Consider the following 20,834-nt stretch of genomic DNA (forward strand, 5'->3'; position numbering starts at 1 on the left):
AAAAAAAGCGGGCGCACGAGCCTAGTGCACTATCCCACAGCATTTATTAGCACTTGCCTACCGGGCACTCCCCTCCCGCCCATTTTTAGCGTTGTGTGACAATTGTGTGGTCATCTAACACTGTACTCATTACATTTTTATAATCTTTTTCCACACAAGATTTTTTGGGGGTGATATTTACTCACCACTAGGAGTTTTATTTTCTGCTAATTGAAAATTTTTTTTTCATAATTCGTTATAAAATTCTGCAAGCAGATAACTTTTCTCCTTAACTGCTGTGCGCCGATGGGCGCTGGCAGGCAGTACCGATGGGCGCTGGCAGGCAGTACCGATGGGCGCTGGCAGGCAGTACCGATGGGCGCTGGCAGGCAGTACCGATGGGCGCTGGTAGGCAGTACCGATGGGCGCTGGTAGGGACTAATAATCAGTATCGATGTCCCTTTAAAACTTGCTGGTTAGCGGCTTTTTTCTTCTTCTCTCAGATTGTCAACAAGAGGAAAGAAAAGCCGGATAACCGGCTTGTGTTAACATCAAGGATCAGCTGTTCTTGGATGCAGCTGATTACGTGGTGAATGACCGCTGTGATTGACCCTGAAGGAGTGATCACAGAGCGCACCGCCCACAATTAAGGTCGGACGTCAATAGACACCCTCCCTGCAAAGTAAGCCTGCGCTGTAGTCGTCATTTGGTTATAGCACGGACGGGAAGGGGTTAATAAAATCAAAATCAATACTCAAACGTATGAATAAAAAGCTTTTCAATCCTTAGCCCAATAGTCCTGGACTCAGCACTTTCATAAGTATGGGGGAGGGGACTTCACCACGATCCCAACTGGTTAACATGTTTCAAAGGCATCACCTTCTTCAGAGCCCTGTAGGTACTGATGCCTTCGAAATGCGCCATGGGCTTGCGATTTATTATGATTTTTAATAAATGCTGTGGTTATAATACATTAGGCGGGTGTGCCCTCTTGGTTTTTTTTCTATGGAGGCCTCAGGGGACAACCCACAGCCCTAGGAGGCCTCAGGGGACAACCCACAGCCCTAGGAGGCCTCAGGGGACAACCCACAGCCCTAGGAGGCCTCAGGGGACAACCCACAGCCCTAGGAGGCCTCAGTGGGACAACCCACAGCCCTAGGAGGCCTCGGTGGGACAAACCACAGCCCTAGGAGGCCTCGGTGGGACAAACCACAGCCCTAGGAGGCCTCGGTGGGACAAACCACAGCCCTAGGAGGCCTCGGTGGGACAAACCACAGCCCTAGGAGGCCTCGGTGGGACAAACCACAGCCCTAGGAGGCCTCGGTGGGACAAACCACAGCCCTAGGAGGCCTCGGTGGGACAAACCACAGTCCTAGGAGGCAGCAAGGCTTGAAGCGATTACCCCATGTGACACAAAGAACCATTCTATACCTTACACGGATATCTCACACTCATGCACAGGAGATACTAGTTGCTCTTGGGGACTTGTCCCTCCCCTAGTCTGTGACTGGACAGTAAAAGGAGAAGCAGCAGACTGATGATATCTCTCTTATTATAGAGGCGTCAAGGACAACCCCGGCGCCAAGAGGCGTCAAGGACAACCCCGGCGCCAAGAGGCGTCAAGGACAACCCCGGCGCCAAGAGGCGTCAAGGACAACCCCGGCGCCAAGAGGCGTCAAGGACAACCCCGGCGCCAAGAGGCGTCAAGGACAACCCCGGCGCCAAGAGGCGTCAAGGACAACCCCGGCGCCAAGAGGCGTCAAGGACAACCCCGGCGCCAAGAGGCTTCAAGGACAACCCCGGCGCCAAGAGGCTTCAAGGACAACCCCGGCGCCAAGAGGCTTCAAGGACAACCCCGGCGCCAAGAGGCTTCAAGGACAACCCCGGCGCCAAGAGGCTTCAAGGACAACCCCGGCGCCAAGAGGCTTCAAGGACAACCCCGGCGCCAAGAGGCTTCAAGGACAACCCCGGCGCCAAGAGGCTTCAAGGACAACCCCGGCGCCAAGAGGCTTCAAGGACAACCCCGGCGCCAAGAGGCTTCAAGGACAACCCCGGCGCCAAGAGGCTTCAAGGACAACCCCGGCGCCAAGAGGCTTCAAGGACAACCCCGGCCCCAAGAGGCTTCAAGGACAACCCCGGCCCCAAGAGGCTTCAAGGACAACCCCGGCCCCAAGAGGCTTCAAGGACAACCCCGGCCCCAAGAGGCTTCAAGGACAACCCCGGCCCCAAGAGGCTTCAAGGACAACCCCGGCCCCAAGAGGCTTCAAGGACAACCCCGGCCCCAAGAGGCTTCAAGGACAACCCCGGCGCCAAGAGGCTTCAAGGACAACCCCGGCCCAAGAGGCTTCAAGGACAACCCCGGCGCCAAGAGGCTTCAAGGACAACCCCGGCGCCAAGAGGCTTCAAGGACAACCCCGGCGCCAAGAGGCTTCAAGGACAACCCCGGCCCCAAGAGGCTTCAAGGACAACCCCGGCCCCAAGAGGCTTCAAGGACAACCCCAGCCCTAGGAACAGCAAGGCTTGAAGCGATTACCCCTGTGACACAAAGGACCATTCTATACCTTACAGGGCCATCTTACACTCATGCACAGGGAGATGCCTGTTGCTCTTGGCGACGTGTCCCTCCTCCAGCCTGTGACTGGGCAGAAAAAAAGGAGAAGCAGCAGACTGATGAGTATCTCTCTCTGCACTCCATTAGCACACTCCTGGGACTGCAGCAAAGCTGAATGGCTCCTTTTGCTGCTTCTCCCTCTCCAGACTGAGCTCTGCCATACAGGGACTTCACAAGAGCATTGCCAATTCAGATTCAGGTACTTACACTGCATATATTTATAAAAACACATTTAAAAAGGAAGTAATACAAAAGGTGCACCAATTTGTGTATTTTATATCTGCCTGGGGTTCAGCTGTAAATACTAATCCCAGTTCTAAATCTGTAAAAGCCGTCAGACTTTAAGGATAAACACCACACAAGAGCCTGATAGACGGTTTAGGACAAACGGGACTGCCAGTCCATCGAGTTCGAGAAAACCCCGTTGGCCATTGACAGTCAGGGAGATATTTCTCAGTCTGTAGAGCCGCCAGCACTCCCTTGGCAGTGTTGGTGACTTGGCATGCCATTCCGTACAGCACCATCCGTGGCCTTCTCCTCGCGATGATGATGGGTGCTGGAAGTGGAGCACAGCTTTGGACTTCAGACATTTTTCAGTTTAACCGGTGGCCGAGATTTCCTCTTCCTGGAACCTTTTGGTTCTGGTTTCTGGTCGGGTTTTTTCAGTTCCACATCTGCTTTTTTGGTCTTGGTGGTCTTGCTGTGCTTCTGGAAGACGTCTTCTGTGATCGGCTCGATGATGTGTCCCTTCTTGGTGATCACCTTTGGAGTGGTCATTTTATGAACAGCCTTCTCCGTGTTCCACGTTTTCCCCACTGGACAGCGAATGCTGCTCTCAAAATGTTTTCGGTTGTTGAACGGATAAGGAAGTTCGTTTACCTGCAAGAGATTAAACAAAAAAATTAATAAATAAAATGAATACTTGACCATCACAGAGCCACCCCCTTCACTCTCTATGGATCGTTTTGGCTGCACACAAGGCGGGCACCCCCGGGGGTTCTCACAGCAGTTGCATGGGATCTCGCAGATTGCTATGGAGCTCTTCCTTACACCCAACTATCACACCCCTATGAGCTTTGATGGACACCTCCTTCCAAAACCAAACAGATGAAGTGTGGAGAGCTCAATCTATCGCCAGCATCCCCTTATTTGATGCATACCAAACCTCTATAGGTTTCCCTTGAGACTTTTAAAGAGATGTATGGGTTTTTTTTTTGTTCATACTTACCTAGGTGGATGCAGCAGCGGTTCTCCCCCCCCCTCCCCGAGACACTGAAAACCGAGCAAGCGATCATAACACCACCGATCGCTCCATTCTCACAGCTCCCTGAGCAGAGAGCTGCTGACTGTCAATCACGGCTCTCTGCTCTGACTACTCGCTACAGGCAGTCACAACAACTAGAGACAACTTTTGATGCCCACCAAGCAAAACGCTGTGTGTGTGTGTGTGTGTGTGTGTGTGTGTGTGTAACTAGCACTGAACATCACCTTGAACACACCATCCCCACTGTGAAACATGGTGGTGGCATCATCATGGTGTGGGGATGCTGTCCTTCAGCAAGGACAGGGAAGCTGGTTGCAGCCGATGGGAAGATGGATGGAACCTGTTAAGAGTCTGCATGGAAGTCACGTTTAGGTGGCCTCCATGGATGCATGACAGGCTTGGTCCATAGTGGAGAGGTAGAAGTATGGCGACTTGAACTCCAATTTGTTTTATAACATGGCTGTTTGTTTTGTTTTTTTTTGTACAACATGCAATATACGGTATACCCAATTTAGCCCTGAGGAAGGAGGAGGTTTCCAAAACGTGTTGGGTCCGTCATGGTTTGGCACTGGTGCAGACATAGTTGAGCACTACAGAAAAACAGTAACCAACCATGGACAACTGGGGAATCCTTTAATTTTGCACTTTACATAAAAACACCAGCTGAAATGTAATTTTGCAATTGTGTTTTTATTACGTATCGCTATAAACATTGGCATGACTGCCTTTTAAGAGGAGTTGTGTATATTGCCTTTAAACTCCCAAGGGAACAATATAGGGGTTTTGTACATTCCAAAACCATGGTCATTAATATGGGGTTGGCCCCCCCTTTGCATCTACAGTAGCATCCACTCTTTTGGGAAGGCTTTCCGTGAGATTTTGTGCCCTTGCAGCCAAAAAAAGAGCATTTATGAGGTCAGTGACTAATGTAGGAGAAGATTATCTGGCTCACAATTGGGGATTCAATTCATCCTAAAAGGGGTTGAGCACTGTTGAGGTCAGGGCTCTATAAAAAGGTCACTTGAGCTCCTCCACATGAAACTGGCCAAGACACTGGCCTAGACACTGGCCTAGACACTGGCCTAGACACTGGCCTAGACACTGGCCTAGACACTGGCCTAGACACTGGCCTAGACACTGGCCTAGACACTGGCCTAGACACTGGCCTAGACACTGGCCTAGACACTGGCCTAGACACTGGCCTAGACACTGGCCTAGACACTGGCCTAGACACTGGCCTAGACACTGGCCTAGACACTGGCCTAGACACTGGCCTAGAAACTGGCCTAGAAACTGGCCTAGAAACTGGCCTAGAAACTGGCCTAGAAACTGGCCTAGAAACTGGCCTAGAAACTGGCCAAGAAACTGGCCAAGAAACTGGCCAAGAAACTGGCCAAGAAACTGGCCAAGAAACTGGCCAAGAAACTGGCCAAGAAACTGGCCAAGAAACTGGCCAAGAAACTGGCCAAGAAACTGGCCAAGAAACTGGCCAAGAAACTGGCCAAGAAACTGGCCAAGAAACTGGCCAAGAAACTGGTCTTTATGGAATTTAGTGGAAACATACACTACATGGCCAAACGTTTGCGGACACCTGACATATGAGTTTCTTGGGTATTAAAAAACCAATCGGCACTAAACATGGAGTTGACTCCCTTTGTGGCCGAAACAGCCTCCACAAGATTTTAGGGTGAGAATTTGAGCCCATTGGGGGGGGCTGACCTCCCTTTGCATCTATTGTAGCCCGCACTCTTCCAAAAAGGCTTTCCATGGGATTTTGTGTCCATTCAGCCTAAATGAGCATTTATGGGGTTGCATGCTGACGTTGCAGAAGACCTTTCTCACAATTGGTGATCCAATTCATCCTAAAAGTCTTGAGTACTGGTGAACCCATGTCTTTATTGACTATATTTAGTGGAAACATACATTATATGGTCAAAGGTTGGTGGAAACCTGACCATCACATCTATATGAGCTTGTTGGGCACTCCATTCTAAAACCATGGGCATTAAAAATTGAGTCTCCCTCCCACCCCACCCCCCCCCCTCGTGGCCATAAAAGCCTCAACTCTTTTGGGGAGGCTTTCCACAAGATTTTTGGAGTGTCTGTGTGAATTTGGGCCCATTGGAGGGTTGGCCTCCTTTTGCATCTCTAATAGCCTCCACTCTTCTAGGAAGGCATTCCGTGAGATTTTGTGCCCATTTGGCCAAAAAGAACATTTGTGAGGTCAGGCAATGATAGTAGATGAGAAGACCTGGCTTACAACCAGGGTTCCAATTTACTCCAAGGTCTTTAAAATTCGATTTTGTGCCCATTCAGCATAAGAAAAAAAAAAAAAAAAAACATTTATGAGGTCAGGTACTAATGTTTGAGAAGACCCGTCTCACAATTGGTGATCCATATCATCTTACAGATGTTAAGTAGGATTGAGGTGAGGGCTCTACACAGGGCACTTGAGCTCCTCCACACCAACTATAAGTGGTTGAACCATCACCAGACACGGTGAGAAGGGGAAGCCTTCCCGTTGTCCACTAGCACCACGTGTGATCCAACCTCACCCACCTGATGTGCGGCAGCCATAATGTTCCTCTTCTCGTTAAGAATGACATTGGGCAGACGTTGGTCCTTCCTTGGAGGAGCGGGGGGTGCTTTAATAATGAATCTACAAGGTGAATAAAAAAAAAATAAAGATTTAGTCTTCCCAAACCCCGGGATCAAAAAAATAAAAATAAAATGTCAACATGTTATTGTTCGGTTTCCTGCTATGTACCAAGTGCGCTGTCCTAAGTGTCCATCTTATTTTCCCCTCCCTTAAAGATGAAATTGAATCTGCTTATACTTTACCTTCACTGGTTTCACCCACCCCAACATACTGCATATATAAAAGGTAGAATTAAAAAGATAAAAACCATGCACGGTTCCTGGGCCCCACCATGATCACGAAGCAGAAATAATACACGCATGTGCCTTCCACATATAATGTCAGAAGGAGGAGAGTTCAATTTCTATTTTTTGGTGGTGGGTCATGGAAGTGGCATAAAAGTATATGGGTAATATGGGGGGGGGGGGGGGGGGGGGTGCAGGAATAAAAAATAAATGGAAATGTATTTATTTATGTATTTGGCGTATAACACGCACTTTTTCCCCCCTTAAAAAACCAGGGGGAAATTGTGGGTGCGTGTAATAGGCCGATCCCCCGCAGATTGTGAGCTTCTCAGCGGCTTTGGAGAGCGGCCGCAAGCCGCCGAGATACAGAAAGGACATCCAGCTCTGTATCTCGGTGGTGCCATTTTTAAACGGCAAGGCTGCGACTGACAAGGCTGCTACTGACAAGGCTGCGACTGACAAGGCTGCGACTGACAAGGCTGCGACTGACAAGGCTGCGACTGACAAGGCTGCGACTGACAAGGCTGCGACTGACAAGGCTGCGACTGACAAGGCTGCGACTGACAAGGCTGCGACTGACAAGGCTGCGAATGACAAGGCTGCGACTGACAAGGCTGCTACTGACAAGGCTGCTACTGACAAGGCTGCTACTGACAAGGCTGCAGATGGACACTGATAGGGCTGCATTGATGAGCATTTAACCACTTTAGCCCTGGCCTATAGTCATATGACGTCCACAGATAGGGATCTCCCATCCCGGGTGGGCGTCATATGACGTCCTCTGATTCCCGGCCGTCTAGGGGGCGCACACCCGCGGCATCGCTCGGGACCCGGTACGTGTGCCCGGCAGCCGCGATGTCCACCGGGCACCCGCGATTGCCCGGGAACACAGCAGGACCGTGGATCTGTGTATGTAAACACACAGATCCACGTGCTGTCAGAGGAGAGACCGATGGTGTGTTGCCAGTACAGGGGAACAGCGATCAGTCCCCTCCCCCCCAGTTAGAATCACTCCCATAAGGAACATATTAACCCCTGCATCGCCCCCTGGTGTTAACCCCTTCCCTACCAGTCACATTTACACAGTAATCAGTGCAATTTTATAGCACCTATCGCTGTGTAAATGTGAATGGTTCCAAAAACATGTGTCAAAAGTGTCCGACGTGTCCGCCATAACGTCGCAGAAACGAAAAAAATAAAAATAAATAAAAATCGCATGTTGCCGCCATTACTAGTAAAAAAAAAAAAAAAAAAAAAAGCCATAAATCTATCCCCTATTTTGTAGATGCTAAAACTTTTGTACAAACCAATCAATAATCGTTAACTGCGATTTTTTTTTTTACCGAAAATATGTAGAAGAATACAATCAGCCTAAACTGAGAAAAAAAAAAATAGTTTTTGTTTTTAAAAAAAAGGGGATATTTATTATAGCAAAAAGGAAAAAAAAAAAAAAAAAAAAAGACGTCAATTTTGTTTGGGTGCAACGTCGCACGACCGCGCAATTGTCAGTTAAAGCGACGCATTTCCAAATCGCAAAAAAGCGCTCTGGTAAGGAAGGGGGTAAAATTCTCCGGGGCTGAAGTGGTTAAATGTACGTTTTTTTTTTCCCCTTAAAATTCCCTGGTAAACTTGGGGCGCGTGTTATACGTCGATAAATACCGTATGTATTTAAATAGAAATGCTTGGGTAAAACCAAACCCCCCCCCACTTGGGATAAAAAATAAATAATAAAACTGCAGTCTTATAAATACAATAGCAAAAATAAGCTCTAGTAATTCATAGGGGAGGAAAAAAAATCAAAAAAATCAAAAATAAAAAAATCAGCACATTCCGGTCCCTCCGGTATCGGGATAAAATGATATAAACATCTTTAATTTTCAGCTGCTTATCTGGATTTTGTAACCATGAACTCACCTCGACTTAATTAATAAATAAGAAAAAAAAATAAAAAAAAAAATGTTTTACCGACAGGATCTCCCCAGCCGCTGCGGAAGAAGCGTCTCCCCCTCCTCCGCTGGGTGTTGCATGCTAAGTGGAGCAGAGAAAGCGCCCAGCTAAGCAATCTGCACCGGGGACTCTGTCTAAATTACGCTGAAGTTATTTTCAAAGCATAAAAAACAAAACAAAAAAAAAAAAAACACGAACGTTCGCAGCTTTGATGGTCCCAGAAGTCTTTCCAAGAACAAGCAATATTCATATTAATATCTCCTCTCCGTCCCCGCAGCTAGATGCACTTCGGAGACAGAAACAGACCTTTAACAAAAAGGTAAAATGTAACAGTTTATGTTACCGAGACTCCTCCAGAGAGAGAAGAGTAAAAAAAAAAAAAAAGAAAAAAAAAAATTACTTTTATTTTTAAGGAAAAAAAAAAAAAGAAGAAGAAGATTCCTCCTGTATTCTGCTTCAACAAGACGGCTGATCAAGAGGGAACGCTCAGAAAGGCGGCTCCCGGATTAGAAAGATTTTAGGTGTAAATAGTATCTGCAAGCGACGCTCATTTCTTTCATGGAGAAAAACTTTACAGAGATGTGACTAAGAGGGAAATAAAAATTTATCCAGAGCTAAAAATAAAAGTTTTAGCTATAAATAGAGCATTTGTGGCCCCTGCTGGGACTGCTTTTCCCTTCTGCTGCCTGTGCAGATTTCCCCTCACTTCCTGTCTCCTCTTATCCTGTTGGATTACATTTCTCCGGTCACTTCCGCCGATTGTATTCTATTGGGTAGATTTCCCGTCACTTCCTGTACTCTCCTTCAGCCACTGCATCCTGTTGTGTAAATTTCCCCTCACTTCCTGTCTGCTGTTTTGCTGCCTGTGTCCTCTTGGATACATTTCCCTCTCATTTCCTGTCTTGTGTTTTGCGGTCTGCATCATGCGGAGTAAATTTCTCACTTCCCGTCTTCTCTTCTGCCGCTTGCGTCCTGTTCGATAAAGTTCCCTACACTTCCTTACCTTTCTTCGGCTGTCTGCATCCTGTTCAAAAAAATGTCCTCACACTTCCTGTGTCTTCTGCCACTTGCATCCTGTTGTGTAAATTTCCCCTCTCTTCCTGTCCTCTCTCCTGCCGCTTTTGATTTTTGCTTTTGATTTTTTTTTAAATAGCGCCGTTGACATGCGAGTACACCAGAAGTGATATCATGTCATCACTTCCGAGTTACTATAAACGGAATGCTAAATCAAATGCCACCCCCGGCTTTGCTCAGCTTTCCGGCTAGCTGGTGGACGCGCCGCCTGGTCGCTCAGGGGTGCTGGTGACGGGGGGGTAGGGAGTGACGTGGTTAGGGGGTAGGGAGTGACGTGGTTAGGGGGTAGGGAGTGACGTGGTTAGGGGGTAGGGAGTGACGTGGGTAGGGGGTGGGGGTGACGTGGGTAGGGGGTGGGGGTGACGTGGGTAGGGGGTGACGTGGGTAGGGGGTGACGTGGGTAGGGGGTGACGTGGGTAGGGGGTGACGTGGGTAGGGGGTGACGTGGGTAGGGGGTGACGTGGGTAGGGGGTGACGTGGGTAGGGGGTGACGTGGGTAGGGGGTGGGGGTGACGTGGGTAGGGGGTGGGGGTGACGTGGGTAGGGGGGTGGGGGTGACGTGGGTAGGGGGTGGGGGTGACGTGGGTAGGGGGTGGGGGTGACGTGGGTAGGGGGTGGGGGTGACGTGGGTAGGGGTGACGTGGGTAGGGGGTGACGTGGGTAGTGGGTGGGGGTGACGTGGGTAGGGGGTGGGGGTGACGTGGGTAGGGGTGACGTGGGTAGGGGGTGGGGGTGACGTGGGTAGGGGGTGGGGGTGACGTGGGTAGGGGTGACGTGGGTAGTGGGTGGGCGTGGCGGGGGTAGGGCGTGGTAGGGCGTGACGGAGTAGCTGCGAAATCTAGCAGAAGGGACGTCCCCTGCCGCTGCTTGTAAAAAGCAATCCAGTGGCTAGTTAGCCGCTTGGATCGCTTTGGCAAGAGAGCCAACTGCCAGCTCTGCAGGGCGATGCCTGCAGCTGTGGGCATCATCTCAGTACAACTGCTCGAAAGTCCAACAAAAGTACCAGTACGTCACCGATCAGCACGTGGCTATGCAAAACGAAGGAAAAAAAAAAAAAAAAAAGTGTACGGACGCACACTAAGTGTGTCAGCTCCGCCCACCCCAGGTCTCCGGGCCGTTTCTTACCGTCTGCGCTTTTTACGGCTGACTTTGATGTTGGTTCCACCCCATTCCCCCCATCCGGGCAGCACCAAGTTGATGTCTTTGGGTTTCCCGGCCTGCTCAGCCTTCTTCTTCTCATTGAGGAAGTCCTTGATGACATCATCGCCCGCGAACGCCTCTTGAATGATCATTTTCTGCGCGGTCTCCACATCTTCCTCCTCCTAAGCAAGAAAAAGATTTGTGTTTTTTTTTTTTTCCTTTTTTTTAAATTAGGCCCAATTCACTCGGGTTCATTGCAAAGATTTTTTTAACCACCTCAACACCGGGGACTTTCACCCCCTTTCCTGCCCAGGCCAAGATTTTCAGCTTTTAGCGCCGTCACACTTTGAATGACAATTGCGCGGTCGTGCTACACTGTAACCATATGACATTTTTATCTTTTTTTTTTTCACACAGATAGTGCTTTCTTTTGGCGGTATTTAATCACCGCTGGAATTTTTTTTTTTTTGCTAAACAAAAGAGAAAAAAAACGAAATTATGAAATAAAACACAACACACACTTCTTTCGTGTCGGTGATAAAATTTAGCAAATAAGTCATTTTTCTCCTTCACTGATGTGCGCTGGTGAGGCGGCACTGATAGGCAGGAAATGGATAATCAGTTCCCCCGATTATCAGTGCAGATGTCCCCCCATCACCGGCTCTCCTCTCCTCTCAATGCGACAGCATGTGAGGAAAGGAATGCCGATAACCAGATTGGACACAGCTGATCACATGGTAAAGGGCTGCTGTGATTGGCCCTCTACCTCAATCACAGAGCACAATAGAGCGGACACCTGATCCTGGGAGGACGTCAAGATGCCCCCTCCCAGACTTAGTGCCTTGAAAAAGTATTCATACCCCTTGAGATTTCCCACATCTTGTCTTGTTATAACCAAAAACATAAATGTATTTTATTGGGATTTTATGTGATGGACCAACACAAAGTGTCACATAATTGTGAAGTGGAAGGAAAATGATAAATGATACAAATAAATATGTGAAAAGTGTGGGGGAGGGGCATTTGTATGGCGCCCCCCGGAGTCAATACTTTGTAGAACCCCCTTTCTCTACAAGTCTTTTTGGGGGTGTCTCTACCAGCTTTGCACATCTAGAGAGGAGATTTCTGCCCATTCTTCTTCTTCTTTGTAAAATATCTCAAGCTCTGTCAGATTGGATGGAGAGCGTCTGTGATCAGCAATTTTCAAGTCTGGCCACAGATTCTCAATGGGATTTAGGTCTGGACTGTGACTGGGCCATTCTAACACATGAATATGCTTTGATGTAAACCATTCCATTGTAGCTCTGGCTGGATGTTTCGGTCGTTGTCCTGCTGGAAGGGGAACCTCCGCCCCGGTCTCAAGTCTTCTGCCGACTCTAACAGGTTTTCTTCTAAGATTGTCCTGTATTTGTCTCCATCCATCTTCCCATCAACTCTGACCAGCTTCCCTGTCCCTGCTGAAGAAAACCATCCCCACCACATGATGCTGCCACCACCATGTCTCACAGTGGGGATGGTGTGTTCAGGGGGATGGGCGGTGTTAGTTTCCCCACACATAGCGTTTTGCTTTTAGGCCATAAAGTAGAATTTTGGTCTCCTCTGACCAGATCACCTTCTTCCACATGTTTGCTGCCCCCTCCCCCACATGGCTTCTCACAAACTACAAACAGGACTTCTTATGACTTTCTTCCTCCAATGTCTTTCTTCTTGTCACTCTTCCATAAAGGGCAGATTTGTGGAGAGACGACTAATAGTTGTCCTGTGGACAGATTCTCCCCCCTGAGCTGTGGATCTCTGCAGCTCCTCCAGAGTTACCATGGACCTCTTGGCTCTTCTCTGATGAATGCTCTCCTTGCCCGGCCTGGTCAGTTTAGGTGGACGGCCATGTCTTGGTAGGTTTGCAGTTGTGCCCATACTCTTTCCATTTTCCGATGATGGATTGAACAGAGCTCCGTGAGATGGTCAAAGCTTGGGAGATCTTTTTATAACCCAACCCTGCTTTATACTTCTCCACAACTTCATCCCTGACCTGTCTGGTGTGTTCCTTGGCCTTCATGATGCTGTTTGTTCACTAAGGTTCCCTAACAATCCTCTGAGGGCTTCACAGAACAGCTGTATTTATACTGAGATTAAACGACACACAGGTGGACTCTATTTACTAATTAGGTGACTTCTGAAGGCAATTTGATCCGCTAGATTTTAGTTAGGGGTATCAGAGCAAAGGGGGCTGAATACAAATGCCCCTCCCCCCCCCACACTTTTCACATAATTATTTGTATCATTTTCCTTCCACTTGACAATTATGTGACACTTTGTGTTGGTCCATCACATAAAACCCCAATAAAACACATTTACGTTTTTGGTTGTAATTGTTGACAAATTGGGCGAAAATTTCAGGGGGTACGAATACTTTTTCAAAGCACTGTAAACGACCGCGCTGTACCCGTTATTTAGCTATAGCGCGGTCAGCAAGTGGTTCATTTATCTATTGGTTGCAATCAGTAACACCCCCCACCCCACACACACACTAGAAGTAAAGATCTATTCCAGCCTTCCATTCCAGCTCCTCACCTCCTCCTCCTCCTGCACGGTGGTGGGCACCAGAGGGGTCTGAACCTTTGCAGCCCTCACAGGAAGGACTTCATTGCGGTCGATCAGTTTAGGTTTTTTCGCCCCTTTGCCGCCAGTGAACTGCACAGTCGGCTCTCCCGATTTTTTCTTGCGAGGAATCTTTAGCTGGGTTGTCGGCTCATCGACCTCCTCCTCCTCGCGCGCCAGAGCTTCTACAGACTCCAGACTCTGCTTTCTCTCGGTGGTCTCCACCAGTAGTGGTCCCTCCTCCTCCTCCGACTTCTCCAGCTCCTCTTCGGAGTCCCCTTCCAACGGCTCCTCGGGTTCAGCCGCTGGGTGCCGCTTTTTCTGTCGTCGTTCTTCTCCGCGGTTCTGTTCAATCAACTTCTGGAAGAGCTGGTTGAATTGGGACACTTGCTTCTCCTCAGCTTCATTCACCACCTCAGTCGTCGTCTCCTGTGCTTTACCTGCAGACGGGAGAGAAGACGACACCGGGGGTCACTAGGGTCATACTGAGAAACGTAGGGGGTGTTGAATATAAAATCGCAGCATCGATGCACCGCGATTCTGACGTTCGCAATGCTGCACCGATGCTGCGAGTCAACCGAATCAATTGTTGATGTCATCCGTCCCTCCTCTCCCCTCCACTGAAGAAGAAAGTCAGCTGATGAGCCGACAGCCAGTACAGTGAGGGGGAGGAGCTGGAGGAGACCCGACATGAGGAGGGGCTTCACTGGAGGCACCACAAGGGGGAAGACACTGAGCAGCATGGGGGAAGGAGAAATCGACTCAGTGAGAGCAGGTAAGTGACAGTGTCACCGATCCCATCCCTCCATGTCTGTCTGCCGATCCCTCCGTCCGTCTGCTCAATCTCTCTGCCTCTTATCCCACTGGTAGTCTACCTGATCCCGCCACGTTTCTCTGCCTCTGATCCCCGTCCCCCCTCTCTGCCTCTGATCCCCGTCCCCCCTCTCTGCCTCTGATCCCCGTCCCCCCTCTCTGCCTCTGATCCCCGTCCCCCCTCTCTGCCTCTGATCCCCGTCCCCCCTCTCTGCCTCTGATCCCCGTCCCCCCTCTCTGCCTCTGATCCCCGTCCCCCCTCTCTGCCTCTGATCCCCGTCCCCCCTCTCTGCCTCTGATCCCCGTCCCCCCTCTCTGCCTCTGATCCCCGTCCCCCCTCTCTGCCTCTGATCCCCGTCCCCCCTCTCTGCCTCTGATCCCCGTCCCCCCTCTCTGCCTCTGATCCCCGTCCCCCCTCTCTGCCTCTGATCCCCGTCCCCCCTCTCTGCCTCTGATCCCCGTCCCCCCTCTCTGCCTCTGATCCCCGTCCCCCCTCTCTGCCTCTGATCCCCGTCCCCCCTCTCTGCCTCTGATCCCCGTCCCCCCTCTCTGCCTCTGATCCCCGTCCCCCCTCTCTGCCTCTGATCCCCGTCCCCCTCTCTGCCTCTGATCCCCGTCCCCCCTCTCTGCCTCTGATCCCCGTCCCCCCTCTCTGCCTCTGATCCCCGTCCCCCCTCTCTGCCTCTGATCCCCGTCCCCCCTCTCTGCCTCTGATCCCCGTCCCCCCTCTCTGCCTCTGATCCCCGTCCCCCCTCTCTGCCTCTGATCCCCGTCCCCCCTCTCTGCCTCTGATCCCCGTCCCCCCTCTCTGCCTCTGATCCCCGTCCCCCCTCTCTGCCTCTGATCCCCGTCCCCCCTCTCTGCCTCTGATCCCCGTCCCCCCTCTCTGCCTCTGATCCCCGTCCCCCCTCTCTGCCTCTGATCCCCGTCCCCCTCTCTGCCTCTGATCCCCGTCCCCCTCTCTGCCTCTGATCCCCGTCCCCCCCTCTGCCTCTGATCCCCGTCCCCCCCTCTGCCTCTGATCCCCGTCCCCCCCTCTGCCTCTGATCCCCGTCCCCCCCTCTGCCTCTGATCCCCGTCCCCCTCTCTGCCTCTGATCCCCGTCCCCCTCTCTGCCTCTGATCCCCGTCCCCCTCTCTGCCTCTGATCCCCGTCCCCCTCTCTGCCTCTGATCCCCGTCCCCCTCTCTGCCTCTGATCCCCGCCACATAAGCAAAGATTTGGGGGGCGCACCCTAAAAAAATGCATAACTAGCCTTGCTGGATAAACTGCATTTTTTGTATGTGTGCGCTGTAATCTTTTTTTCTGATCCCACCACATCCTGATCCCTCTGATCCTACCATCCACCTGCCTGATCCCACCACATCAGGATCCCTCTGCCTGTGATCCTACTATCCATCTGCCTGATCCCACCATATCTGGATCCCTCTGCCTGTGATCTTACCATCCATCTGCCTGATCCCACCACATCTGGATCCCTCTGCCTGTGATCCTACTATCCATCTGCCTGATCCCACCATATCTGGATCCCTCTGCCTCTGATCCTACCATCCATCTGCCTGATCCATCCACATCCCCCTGCGCCTGATCCCACCACATCCGGATCCCTCTGCCTGATCCCACCACATCCGGATGCCTCCGATCCTACCATCCCTCTGCCCCTGATCCCACCACATCCCTCTGCGCCTGATCCCTCTGTCTATGATCCTACCATCCATCCGCCTGATCCCATCCAGCCCTCTGCTCCCGATCCTGCCCAGCCCCCCGACACGGGAGAAAAATTGAGTTTCTGACTGCTTGAATTTTTTTGGATAAAAAGTTTTAACCATGCACAGCAATCGTGATGCATCGCGGAATCAAAGACAGGATAATCTTTTTGGAATCTCAAGACCAGTGAAGAGGCACACCCCTAAAGAAATGGAAATATTTCTCCTCAGCCACCTACCTTGGAAGCCTGAATCAGATCGGCGGCTGGGAGGACTCTATAGTATAAGGCGAGGACTTTTTGATACATTAAAAACAAGTGAAAACATGGCAGTAAGTTATATTATGACAGAGCACTATCAGGGCAGAGACTCTTCGGGATGAAGCATGACATACCTGTGTTATTTTAGAGGGGGAAATCAAGTTACGTTTCATCAATACAGAAGAAAGGAGGGAGAGAAATGGCAGGGAAAGAGAGCGGGCAAGAAGGGGGGGGGGGAGAGAGCAGGCAAGAGGGGGGGGGAGAGAGCAGGCAAGAAGGGGGGGGGAGCAGGCAAGAAGGGGGGGGGGGAAGAGAGCAGGCAAGAAGGGGGGGGAGAGAAAGAGAGCAGGCAAGAAGGGGGGGGGGGAGAAAGAGAGCAGGCAAGAAGGGGGGGGAGAAAGAGAGCAGGCAAGAAGGGGGGGGGGGGGAGAAAGAGCAGGCAAGAAGGGGGGGGGGGAGAAAGAGCAGGCAAGAAGGGGGGGGGAGAAAGAGCAGGCAAGAAGGGGGGGGGGAGAAAGAGCAGGCAAGAAGGGGGGGGGGGAGAAAGAGAGCAGGCAAGAAGGGGGGGGGAGAAAGAGAGCAGGCAAGAAGGGGGGAGAAAGAGCAGGCAAGAAGGGGGGGGGGAGAAAGAGCAGGCAAGAAGGGGGGGGGGGAGAAAGAGCAGGCAAGAAGGGGGGGGGAGAGAGAGCAGGCAAGAAGGGGGGGGGGGGGAGAGCAGGCAAGAAGGGGGGGGGGGGAGAGCAGGCAAGAAGGGGGGGGGGGAGAGCAGGCAAGAAGGGGGGGGAGAGCAGGCAAGAAGGGGGGGGAGAGCAGGCAAGAAGGGGGGGGGGGGAGAGCAGGCAAGAAGCGGGGGGGGAGAGAGCAGGCAAGAAGGGGGGGGGGGGGGAGAGCAGGCAAGAAGGGGGGGGGAGAGCAGGCAAGAAGGGGGGGGGGGGAGAGCAGGCAAGAAGGGGGGGGGGAGAAAGGGAGCAGGCAAGAAGGGGGGGGAGAAAGAGCAGGCAAGAAGGGGGGGGGAGAGCAGGCAAGAAGGGGGGGGGGGAGAAAGAGAGCAGGCAAGAAGGGGGGGGGGAGAAAGAGCAGGCAAGAAGGGGGGGGAGAAAGAGCAGGCAAGAAGGGGGGGGAGAAAGAGAGCAGGCAAGAAGGGGGGGGGGAGAAAGAGAGCAGGCAAGAAGGGGGGTGGGAGAAAGAGAGCAGGCAAGAAGGGGGGGGGGAGAAAGAGAGCAGGCAAGAAGGGGGGGGGGAGAAAGAGAGCAGGCAAGAAGGGGGGGGGGAGAAAGAGAGCAGGCAAGAAGGGGGGGGGAGAAAGAGAGCAGGCAAGAAGGGGGGGGGGGAGAAAGAGAGCAGGCAAGAAGGGGGGGGGAGAAAGAGAGCAGGCAAGAAGGGGGGGGGGGAGAGAGAGAGCAGGCAAGAAGGGGGGGGGAGAGAGCAGGCAAGAAGGGGGGGGAGAGAGCAGGCAAGAAGGGGGGGGGGGGAGAAAGAGCGGGCAAGAAGGGGGGGAAGAGAGCGGGCAAGAAGGGGGGGAAGAGAGCGGGCAAGAAGGGGGGGAAGAGAGCGGGCAAGAAGGGGGGGAAGAGAGCGGGCAAGAAGGGGGGGAAGAGAGCGGCAAGAAGGGGGGAAGAGAGCGGGCAAGAAGGGGGGAAAGAGAGCGGGCAAGAAGGGGGGGAAAGAGAGCGGGCAAGAAGAGGGGGAAAGAGAGCGGGCAAGAAGGGGGGGAAAGAGCGGGCAAGAAGGGGGGGAAGAGAGCGGGCAAGAAGGGGGGGAAGAGAGCGGGCAAGAAGGGGGGAAGAGAGCGGGCAAGAAGGGGGGGAAGATAGCGGGCAAGAAGGGGGGGAAGATAGCGGGCAAGAAGGGGGGGAAGATAGCGGGCAAGAAGGGGGGGAAATAGCGGGCAAGAAGGGGGGGAAGATAGCGGGCAAGAAGGGGGGGGGGGGAAGAGAGCGGGCAAGAAGGGGGGGGAAGAGAGCGGGCAAGAAGGGGGGGGGGGGAAGAGAGCGGGCAAGAAGGGGGGGAAGAGAGCAGGCAAGGGGAGGAGAGCGAGCAAAGAAAATAAATAAAAGGAGGAGAGGGCGAAAAAAAATAAGGGCGTGGAGAGAGGAGGGGCAAAGTTTGGGATATCACATGCACATGAAGAACGCTGTATTTGCACATTACATTTACAGCCTCTGCTTGCTGGTCGGGTTTTGCCGATCTTTCGATCACAAATTTCACCACACACACACACACACACACACTTCCAAACTGAAAACAACATTTCTGCAATCTCCAATGGTGTGAAACAACCCCAAGGACCCCGGGAAGACCATGAACTTTAGGTACACAAAGACTGTCTTAAACTTAAAATAGGTTTAGTAATGCAGACCGGTCCCTACTCGTGGGGACGCGTAATAGGCTAGTATGCATCGCATGCTAGCCCATTACGTGCCGCTTACCTGCAAAAGAATCCAGCGTTGCCCACTGTGTAGGCAGCATCCATCTTCTGGTTCCTCTTCCTTCCGCGCCGCAGACTCCGGCTCTGCAATTCGCCAGAGCGACTTCACTCCCGCGCATGCATGGGAGCCACGTTTAATGGCACAGGCTAGGGAAGAAAGGGCACTTCGTTTCGTTTCTTCCCTGCGCATGCGCCGTTGGAATTTGCGGCGGACTACAAGTGAAATATCTCCTAAACGGCGCAAGTTTAGGAGATATTTCCACTACCAATAGGCAAGCCTTACTCTAGGATCACCTATTAGGTAGAAGTCCAAAAAGTGGGTTTGGCACTTTATACAGATCATCACATCGCCGCGTTCTCCAGACCGGCACCACTCACCGGGTTCTCCGTCGTAGGGCTCCCGCTCTCCTTGCCGCTTCCTCAAGAGCCGTCTTTCATCAAATTCTTTAAGTAGGACCTCTTCTTCAGAGTCCTGTTCTTCCTCCTCCTCATCCTCATCATCTCGATCCTCACCCTTCGTGTTTAATTCTACCTTCATCGTTTCCTCCTCCTCCTCTTGGCTCCCAGAATCCTTTGCATCACTGCGCAGTTCCCCGTCATCCAGGGGTTGGGGCCCTCGGAGATCACCTGAGCGTCATTGACAAAGTCTGGGATGATCTCCTCCTCCTCCTCCTCCTCCTCGCTCTCAGACAAAGCTTTGATTTTCTGGGTTAATTCTTTATTCTTCTGGAGCTGCTCCTGCATGGCCTTCCGGGCCAAGAGAAAAAAAAAAAAAGAAGAAGAGGGACAGTGATAAAAAGCCCCATAATAATCAAGAGAGAAGAACGTGAGAAAAGCTCAACAACTACTGTTACAGCGGCTCTTCAACCATCGTGGGGGTGGGGCACACCGAAACCGCCACTGTGGCTCCCACCTTGCACCCTTAATCACAGGCTCCTCCCCCTTCTATCCTTGGTGAAAGAACCCCCCACTTCTGCTTTACCCCCCCCCCCCCCCGTCACTGGCAGTACCAAACCCCCCCAGTGTCAGTGCCACCCCACCATCCCAGCTACTCTGCACACCGTCACAGTAGCCCCTCCCACCTTACACCCCAACCACACCCCCATCCCTGGTCAGAGCACCACCTTCTATCCCACCTCACCCCTCTGCCATAGCGCCCCCTTCCCTCCACATCTGCTCCCCTGGTGGAAGCACTTTCCTTCCACCATCCAATCACTGAGCCCCAGGGCACATAAGGTCCCTTCTACACACCTCTTCCTCCAGTCATAGCACCCCCTCCTCCTCTCCCAGTACACCTTTCCTACAATAGTCTCTCTTCTGCTGGGAGGACTCTGCTCCTTCCCAACTCTCCTCTCCTGAAATACTCTGCACTGCTGAGGGACTCTGCTCCTTCCGCTATAACTCTCCTCTCCTGAAATAATCTGATCTGCTGGGGCACTCTGCTCCTCCTCTATAACTCTCCTCTCCTGAAAGGCTCTGCTGGAGGACTCTGCTCCTTCCTCTATAACTCTCCTCTCCTGAAATACTCTGCACTGCTGAGGGACTCTGCTCCTTCCGCTATAACTCTCCTCTCCTGAAATACTCTGCTCTGCTGGGGGACTCTGCTCCTTCCTCTATAACTCTCCTCTCCTGAAAGGCTCTGCTGGAGGACTCTGCTCCTTCCGCTATAACTCGCCTCTCCTGAAACACTCTGCTCCTTCCATTTTAACTCTCCTCTCCTGAAATACTCTGCTCCTTCCCAACTTTCCTCTCCTGAAATGCTCTGCTGGAGGACTCTGCTCCTTCCTCTATAACTCATCTCCTGAAATACTCTGCACTGCTGGGGGACTCCTCTCTTTCCTCTATAACTCTCCTCATGTACTCTGCAAAGCTGGAGGACACCTCTGCTTCCAACTTGCCTCTCCTGAAAGGTTCTGCTTGAGGACTCTGCTCCTTCCCAACTTTCCTCTCCTGAAATACTCTGCTCTGCTGGAGGACTCTGCTCCTTCCTTCCTCTAACTCTCCTCTCCTGAAATACGCTTCTGGAGGACTTTGCTCCTTCCTCTATAACTCTTCTGAAATACTCTACACTGCTGGAGGATTCCTCTTCTTCCAACTCTCCTCTCCTGAAATACTCTTCTGGGAGGACCTCT

At 51.9% G+C, this 20,834-nt stretch overlaps 1 protein-coding gene across 1 annotated transcript; it reads right to left on the minus strand.

The window, feature by feature from the left end:
* Window positions 1-2,846: 2,846 nt before the first annotated feature.
* UTP14A (UTP14A small subunit processome component) lies at window positions 2,847-19,453 on the minus strand. Its single transcript, XM_077485336.1, is given in 6 exon segments — window positions 2,847-3,469; window positions 6,414-6,513; window positions 10,884-11,080; window positions 13,470-13,936; window positions 19,081-19,293; window positions 19,296-19,453. Coding segments are annotated over 6 exon segments (1,425 nt in total). The 5' UTR covers window positions 19,447-19,453; the 3' UTR covers window positions 2,847-3,172.
* Between the last annotated feature and the right edge of the window lie 1,381 nt (window positions 19,454-20,834).

The sequence above is a fragment of the Lithobates pipiens genome, unplaced genomic scaffold (genome assembly GCF_037356315.1).
Source record: "Lithobates pipiens isolate NorthernLeopardFrog02 unplaced genomic scaffold, aLitPip1_a1.2 Scaffold_1, whole genome shotgun sequence".
NCBI classification, from domain to species: Eukaryota; Metazoa; Chordata; class Amphibia; order Anura; family Ranidae; genus Lithobates; species Lithobates pipiens.